The sequence below is a fragment of the Ruditapes philippinarum genome, unplaced genomic scaffold (genome assembly GCF_026571515.1).
Source record: "Ruditapes philippinarum isolate M1 unplaced genomic scaffold, ASM2657151v2 ctg8978_1_1_1_1, whole genome shotgun sequence".
NCBI lineage: Eukaryota > Metazoa > Mollusca > Bivalvia > Venerida > Veneridae > Ruditapes > Ruditapes philippinarum.
The window spans coordinates 17,031-26,553 of record NW_026853456.1 but is presented as its reverse complement, the minus strand read 5'-3'; the positions used below and the strand labels follow the sequence as shown (position 1 = coordinate 26,553).

The following is a 9,523-nucleotide window of genomic DNA, read 5'->3' as shown; positions in this document are numbered from 1 at the left end:
TGTAGATTCAAACCCCGTCAGAGGCGAGCCAGTGTTTCCTTGAGCAAGAAATTTTACACTCATTGCTCAGTACTGGTTGGACCCAGACGTAAATCTATAAGCTTCATACACAATGTAACTAAAATTCTGTATAATTAAAAAGACACGAAGTTGTGATGACACGGAGGTTTTCATTAAGATATAGAACAATATGTGTTTGTCATATTTTTAAGCCAATGTAGGAATGAAAATAACTGTTTTCATTCTAATGCTTATTAATGTTATTTTAAATGTTATCACGTACTACAATTGCTTTTCCTACAGGAAACAACTTCTGAAGAATCTCCATCACAATATGTTCCCAGAGGCGATGGTGACGGATTTGTGCAGGTACGTGATCTAGACTTTAACCCGTCCCCACACGTCACTGAACAGGTGCTCCATTGTCCCCAGTCAGTCCAACCACCATCTTAAATACAAACTTTTTTTTATATGAAAATAATCTCTACAATTTTGTTGTCTCCTAAATGTTGTGAAAATTCATTGAAAAAAGATGTGGTGATTAACTTTCAAACGATTTAAGATATAAAGGATAGCAGCCAATAAGAGGAATGATCTAGAAATACCCGGAATTTAGCCATACATTTTATAATATATATTAAATGTTCAGATCACAAACACTGTATTTATGCTCTATATATCCTCTTTACAAGGAAACAAGAATTATTAACAATCACATTATGATAACCAAATGCATATTTAAGTAAGCATAATATTGCGCATGCGCCACAGTCTGAATGTTGTCACATCGTCGAAAACATACTAAAATATTTTCAAAGTATTTGCCGCGGTACGCAATATCGATCGATGCTTTTTACCCTTTGGGTGAATAATGATGTTCTAATACCATATTAAAATAATCATATCAATCCATCAGTTTGGATTTTCTTGATATTTTTTTTGGAAACGGTTCTGAGATATCAAAATTTTAAAAAAAAATGAGATGAAAAAGAAAGCGCCAGAGACCACATGTGTCACCTCATGATAGCCAATTGCATGTTGCAGCTACTGTGTAGCAGGAGACACAAGAATCATTAACGAGCCAAAACGCGTTTTTTTATACAAGGGCTAAAACTCAGCAAAAAATGATTGAAATATAAAACCTATGCATAATGCACAAGGACTTAAGATACCAATCAATCCTGTAAAGTTTGATTGAAATTGCATTATTGGATTTAGATGAGTTGTCCGGACAAATTTTAAAAATAAAAATAATTAAATGACAAAAATCATTGAAGCGGAGAATACTGATGATATTCACAACTACACTTTAATCAAATCATTTCTGTAAGGCTTTGATAAAACTGCACCAGAAGTTTGTGCAGAGTAGTCCGGACAACTTTTTGAGCAGGTGGCAACACAAAAAACATCTTTTTTATTCAAGGGTCATAACTCAATTAAAAATCATTCAAGCCGAAAATCCGTGTAATGTGCGCAAATACTTAAGCTACAAATCAATCATGTAAAGTTTCACTGAAATTGCAATTAGTAGTATGAGCTGAGTAGTCCGGACAAACTTTAAAAATAAGATTCATTAACGGTTCATAACTCCGTCCAAAATCATTGAATAAAAAAAACCCCGACTATATCATTACTGATCATTACTTATCATTCACGACGGAGAAGTGACTTCTCTATGTCGCCACTACTCTCTAGAGGCGGCACAAATCGATAGCACAAATGATGCATAATGGGCCAAAGACCATAAAAGGACAAATTGGATTTTTGTTTGTTCCATGTAAAAATTTTCTGTGATAGGTGCTGCAATACAATATCTTATAGTGTTGTTATAATCTATCGTGTTATTATCATTTTAGATTACATCTACAAGTATTTCTTATTTATAGGCTACATTAATATTTACCAACATTATGATTTAGGTGATGATTTATGAGTTATGTCAATTTCAATGATAAAGGTTCCATAAACATCCAAATATTAAAAGATAACCCACTGGTGTTGATTTATATGTGTGTCACTGAATAGCTTTTTCATTCTTTTTATTTAGATTTTAACAAGAAACGTAGCTTGTGAACAATACATCAACACCCATTCTTAAAATCATGAGATAACTGAAGCTCTATATTTAAACTACTTGCGCATGGAACCGGTAAGCATATTCTATAATCTAATGTGTAGATAAACTTACTTGCATATGGACCCGGTAAGCATTGTGTAGATAAATCTACTTGCACATGGACCCGGTTAGCATATTCTGTTATATAATGTGTAGATAAACCTACTTGCACATGGACCCGGTAAGCATATTCTATCATCTAATGTGTCGCCGAAACATTGAAGTCCGTTTCTGTCTGGTATTGGGTTTGAGCAATTACGATGTCGCCTTTCTATGCCTACTCCACATGTTACAGAACATGCGTCCCAGTTCGACCATTGAGTCCATCCGCCATGCACTTTGAAAAATATACAAATTTGGATGATTTTTTGAAGAAGTTAAAATGCATATATTAACTTCTACCTTTGACGGAAATCCTCTTAAATATTTAAAGAATGTAATTTAAGTTTTCCTACTGATTAATCTTTCTTTTGGTTGTTTAAAACTGCGTCACTAGAATTTGGTTCAATAATTTCTTTTCTAGCAGGAGTGTAACTATTTGACAATATTTCAGCTGCATACTAAAAGATAAGCTATTTCCGACATAGATAAATGGAAGGTTCTCCTGCTTCAGTATAGAGATTTTCTACTGGCAATGTTCGAGAACCGAACGTATATGTTAATAATTGCATTTTTTGTGTTTCATTTTTTTGAGCATCATTGTGTTTGAATTAACCTGTGTATGTTACGATCTGGTATTCTAGTAAATTATCTACAACCCAAACCTTTCCTTAAATGTTTATTCAGATTGAACGTCATTTTTGGTTTCAAATAAGATATTATAATTTGTAACTGATTTAGAGTATGCACTACTAACATGATTATAAATATGCCATTGTCATGCTAAATTCATACCTGGACAAAGTTGTTTTAAGCATGTCTTAATATCAGTGCGTGTACCGATGCAATAAAGTCCGCCATTTGTTGGAGGAGGATCGGAACATTGTCTTGTTCTTGTCTGAGTCCCATTTTCACAAGTGACGTCACATGTAGACCACGGGGACCAGCTTGCCCAATTCCCATCCACTGTTTAAAAGGTGATCAAATGAAATATGCCAAATAAATGAAAATCAGATATTGTGATCTTGGAGAGTATTACTGAACAACAGCAAGTCAAAACACGTTGAATGCAAATAATGTCCATTTATGCCTGCATGGCCTAGTAACGAATATTTTGTCTACTTATACATAGTATGTATATTTCATATGAATCGTGGTTATTGGTAAAAGAAAACGGTTATTTTGAAAGAGTGTTATAGCATCGAAAAGCTTCTCATATAAAAACAGCCAAAAAATAAGTCTCGAAATTTAAACCTGAGAAATCATTAACTTAATTGATTAAGATTTGTAACTGGAAAAAAACAAGTGTAGTAAGTCAAATCGATAAGCTTACCAAGTGAACACAGTGAGCAGAATTTTGCACAGATTAACTTGGCTCGATGAATATCCTTACAAATATTGAAAAAGCTATTTAGAAAAGCACAATCCACTGTCACATCATCAATACATGCTCCGGCTGAAATATAAATAGTAGCCACCCTAATAGTGCTATCAACGTATTTGCAATACACTATTCCGTATGTAGACAACGGACTCTTTCATAAAGGATTACCACAACTAAAACTCGGTAAATATTGGCTTATATCGGTAAATCTGGGTGATATCTTTAAAACCCAATAAATCGTTTTTGCCTTTCGGCAGTGTTCGAATATGTAATGTTAGTTGATGTTGTTGTTATTTTTGTCACGTGATAGAATGTTTTTCATTATGATATCATTTCTTGGCCCTTTTAAAATTTAATGTTAAGAAAAACGGATGTTCTGTTCGTCTTTTTATTGTTCAGTTACCAAAAAATTTGAAAGGAAGAACTTACGTGTTAAATGTGCACACAGATTTGTATTGCATCTATCTTTACTACAACATTCATGGCAGTCCAAAGTTTGTCTCCCATTTATCTGTCGACCGATCAAATTTCCGGCACCACTGGCACTTACTCCACATAACTGTAAAATGGAAATATGACTTATAGATAAGAAACTACAAAAGTGGACAGTAAAGGCATATTGGTAACTAGATATGTCCTGTACACTTTGATTCTGCGATTATTGCAAATTGATAAAATTTTACTAATTTCCGGTAATTTGAACAAATATCTTATATTCATATTGTTGGTTTAGAACAACTAACATGATACTTTTTCTAAGAGGAGAACGGAATTTTATAGTAAATTATGTCACTTATTTTGCTATACACTAGTTTTATATGAACCAAACCAAATTTTAGAATTTTGTTAATTTTGTAAAATTTGTTTTGGTATATTTCTTACCTACCTGATTGTCTGTACATCCGAGGGTGCTTCTTTGTCCTGTTGATTTTACTTCTATGTAACAAGACTATAAAATTACAAAATACAAGTAAATATCATAAAAAGCGTTTATAGTCATTGACAAAAAATAGAGACATTTCGGAATAATAATTTATCAGTTTTGATAGTGATAAGTTAAGACATGGTCTCGTGGTGATATAACCTTTTTCTGAGTTCTGTCTCAAATCTCAGGAATTTAATTGGTCAATTAATACCTGAGTTCTGAAATTTCTTTGTAACTTTGAATTCTGTATTTGCACAGCTTTGAATTTTATTGTCATACAAAATGTATCTTCCTGACTATTAATATATTATTTTTTCTCTCATTGACAATAACCTGATTCTCATTTGTCAATATTTACTTTAACATCATCAAATTCAATAACGTGTCGATATTTATCAGAATAGTATTATATTATGCGAACTTGTACATTTCTTTGACCAATACGGCGTTATGCTACTGTTAGATATTTACCTGACCGGCATGGCATTCTGTCACTGTAAGACATTCATCAACGTCAGCAATGTCGGTACAATTGTAACAATGCAAGGCGTCTAAAGTAAATGTTTTATAATGAAATACAATGAATAAACAAACTATTTTAGATTGTTTTATAATATGCTACTGTGTTATCGTCATAGTAAAGTTCAGCTTCATTTCTAATATTACCTAGCGTTCAGCTTAATGTTAAAAAAACTGTAAAAAGTGACGCTAGATAAAAAGTAGTCCAGCAAACAGGTTCTCATTTTACCACGTGATCTGGGCAATATACGGTAATTTGTTTTGGGACCGAAAGTGATACAGCCCGGTACTTTATTTTTGGACCGAAAGTGATACAACCATGTATTTAATGCTTACCAGATGTCTTTGGAAAGGAAAGCAGCAGGTATATCGAAAAACCTAAAATATACAATTTGTAATGTTATTCTAGTCATTTTACATTTTGTTGAAGGAAAAGTACGTACAAATACATTTGAGTAATGACAAGCGAATTATTTTTCTTTATAGCGTATTAAATAAGTAGCAGCTAAAGGTGACATTAATTGCAAACCCATGCACTCAGTAAAGCGTTAACTTGAACAAAATTAAATCTTATTTCAGATACATATTGTGACCATTGTACACATCATGAAGAAAAACAAGGTGTTGCTGCCAAAATAAAATATCATTTCTTTCGGACAAGTTTGACTGACTGATAAGATTTTGAAATTCGGACTGGTACCTGACACCCAGCATAGACGACATACATCTGACGGACCAAGGGGATATTCTATGATGGACAGTTCTTAAAGCCCTTTGGGACTGAATTGTCTTAATGTTCGTCCTCTGCCTTGCTTCGTCGGGCCCTTGTAGGTGAATTTCTTGTTGCTCTGTCTTCCTTTAGGACATTGAGTTCTTTTGTAATGGTCATTGGGCTTTACATTTATATGTTCCTACATTATCATTTTGGTGTTTTATGTATTTATCCTTTTGTTTGTTTGTTTGTTTCATTTTACGCCTTTTTTCCAACAATATTTCAGTCATATTGGCGGATAGTTTCCTAACCATCGTTCCTGGAGAGTTACACTAGTACTAGACTACCTTCCTCCGCGCTAAACTACCAAAGCATCTCCCGGGGATCAAACCCACGCCAGAGAGGTAACTGGACTAGAAGTCATCGACTCTAACCCCTCGACCACAGAGGCGGTTAACCTTTTGTAACCATAACAACTGTTAGAATTTCACTTGGCGGGAATTCATTTTATTTACACTGTCTCGTTTATAGGAACATGGTGGGGCTAAGAGTGAGGTTTGGTGCACCATTAACCTATTTAAACTCCTCGGCAGTACTTGTGCTGCTGACCGTTCCAAGGCGGCGCTCTTCTGTGTTCCTCAGATGTATTTCTATGTTGTTTCATTCTGTTTTGGTGACACTTTTGCTTGTGTCCATTTTTGTTTTCTTGTCTACGGTAAGTATCTTCCCCGTTGCCCCTAGTCTTATTTCTTTAGTTTACCTCCCCCCATTCCCCGGGTCTCCTGACCACTTCCCCTGTGCCCTTTGACTTTTTGGGCCTATTTTCAATCATTTATTTGTTTTCTCTGAATTCCTTATCAGTAACAAATAATTTATCATTTGTGATTAGCCTGTCCGTGATCTGCCTTGTGCCCTGCCCTTTTTTATTTGGGGTCCGCTTAGGCTCCTTGCCACTGGTTCTTGTTGCTGGGTCGCGTGGGGTTTGCGTTCATTGAACGCCGTCTTTCCTTGTTGATCTTGTTTATCATATTTTATGTTGGCTGGTAAAATAGAGTTCAAATCATAATGTTACTTGTTTCAGAATACAACCAAATAAGTCTTTACTCTTACGTTGTCAAGATAAGGCAATTTATTACATTTATCTAACATTAAAAGATTTCAACTCGGGTCCAAATTCCCCAGGAAAAGTATTTTGACTTTTTACATATATCAACTGAGAAAGTTAAAACGTAAAAATTCCGAAAGGTAAGAAAGCAATTCCCTAAAAGTAAAATTGCTAAGTCGGTTTTCATTTTTCTCACATTTTCCACAGAATAATAAAACGATTATTCTGGAAAATAAGAGTGGGCGAATGATCTGAAAAATCGCAAACGAGTTACAGTCCCCGACTTACACTCAATTATACAAAAGTATTCCAGTCATGTAAAAAAACTCACATGGGAGATAATAATAATAATAATAATAATAATAATAACTTTATTTACCGAAGGTAACACATTAAGACATATAGAGATTGCAACATCTTATTTACAATGCGGCCTTCTAAAATAAAAATAAAAAATAAAAACACACACACAAAAGAACACATATCAATCAAAGAAAATATAACATGTAAAAAGAAATGATTAAATGGTTATCACAATTTTAACATATATTAACACATATACTGAACATTCATACAATTCATTTTATTTATCATTAAACATAATACTTCCATCAGTGCATCATTTTAATCTGCAATTTAAAAAGTAAAATTAACTTACAAAATTAACACAGTCAAAAAACTTGAAACTAAGACAGACACCCATTATTAGAAAACATAATAATAAAAAAAAACACATGTATGAATATAAATAGCTTCTCTGTATATATAAGACATACGGACCGTGCTAAATTTGATTAAATAAGTATTTCTTGAAACATTTCTTAAATATTGGCAATTTTGTTTTTCTTCTTATAGTCAGTGGTATGGAATTCCAAATAACCATGGCATTAAATTGGAATGTGTCATTAAAATAATTAGTACGTGGTTTGTAAGACGAAATTAAATTTCCGTTAGATATCGATCTTAGATTATACTTTTGATTATTAGATATGGTAAGTAAGTCTCGGATATATTGAGGGGACATATTATTCAATGCTTTATATACTTGGACACCGCTGTGAAAAATACATCTTTTCTTGAAAGGCAATATTTTTAATCTTTTGTATAAATTTTCTGATTGTTTTCTCATTGGAAGGTCTAGAATAATTTTGCAAATTCGTGTTTGTATTTTGTATATTTGGCATATATATTTTTTGTTTTCTTTTCCCCATATATTACAACAATAATCAAAAATAGGAAGAAGGTATGCATTATAAAAAAGCATGCGAGATTCCTTATTTAAAAAGTACTTTATACGCCTAAATAAATTAACTTTAGAGTTCAATTTTTTACACACATCATTTACCTGACAGTGCCAATTGAGTGTATTTTCAACATAAATACCAAGCAGTTTTTGTGATTCTACATTGTCAAGAGTTGAGTCGTTAATTTTCAAATTTAATGCTTTTGCAATCTTTAGCTTTTGTCTACTACCTACCAGCATACTTTTAGATTTTTTAGGGTGTAAAAGCATATTATTTATTTTACACCACTTAGTAATCATATTAAGGCTATATTGTAGTTTTTCTTCTATAACTGATATGTCATCTCCAGATTTATGCAACGTGGAATCATCAGCATATAAATCTATGTTAACATCCTCGCAAATATTTGGGAGATCATTTATATAAAGAAGAAACAGTAAAGGACCTAATATTGAGCCTTGTGGAACGCCAGAGGTAACATATTGTACGTCAGATTTTAAGTCTCCAATTTGAATTATTTGCATACGATTAGACAGATACGAATGAAACAGTTTTAATGATGTGACAGAAAAGTGATAAAGTTTGAGTTTATATAAAAGTATTTCATGGTCAACTAAATCAAACGCCTTTTGCAGGTCTAAAATACTGTACCTTTATATTTGCCACTATCAACATCTTTTAGCCAGGAGTCTATCAAATGAATTAGGGCCGTATTGCATGAATGATTCTTTCGAAATCCTGATTGTTTATTATGTAAAATATTTGTTTTTTGGAAAAAATGCTGTAACTGATTAGCTATGTGACGTTCAAAAATCTTAGATATTGTAGGCAAGATAGAAATAGGTCGATAGTTGCTCGGATCATCTTTCAGTCCAGATTTGAAAATTGGAATAACTCGGGCATTTTTTAATTCATCGGGAAATATTCCTTGTCTTATACTGTTATTAATTATGCTAGCAATCATTGGGGTCACAAAGTCACCACACGATTTTATTATTTTTGGACCTAGTTCATCTAGTCCAGTGGCTTTATTTGCATCTAGTTTATCAATAATGTTTTTAACTTCAAATGCAGAAATGCTTTCAATTTTGAATTCTTTCCATTTCAATTTATTATCTAACTTATCCTTCAATATTTTAAATTCGTCGTTAGATAACTGTACTTTTTCGACAATATTAGAAATGTTTACAAAATGTTTGTTCAATTCATTTATAATATTAGCATGATCAGTAAATGTAGTATCGCCAAAAGTGAGCCGTTCGGGAATAAGTACATTTTCCTTTTTACCTAAATTAGTTAAATCATTAATATTTTGCCAAATGTATTTTGGATTTTTTCTTTCATTTATTGCATTATTGAAGAAATTCTTTTTGCTTTTCTTAATCTCTGAGTTTATTTTATTTCGTAATAATTTATAAT

General features: G+C 32.6%; 1 protein-coding gene across 1 annotated transcript; it reads right to left on the bottom strand.

Moving 5' to 3' along the window:
• Nucleotides 1-244: 244 nt before the first annotated feature.
• LOC132736905 (thrombospondin-1-like) lies at nt 245-5,425 on the bottom strand (the record flags this gene model as incomplete). Its single annotated transcript, XM_060724119.1, has 8 exons — nt 245-448; nt 2,283-2,453; nt 3,011-3,181; nt 3,549-3,671; nt 4,029-4,158; nt 4,486-4,548; nt 4,996-5,075; nt 5,380-5,425. Coding segments are annotated over 8 exons (957 nt in total), but the record flags the coding sequence as incomplete, so codon positions are not given.
• Nucleotides 5,426-9,523: the final 4,098 nt, after the last annotated feature.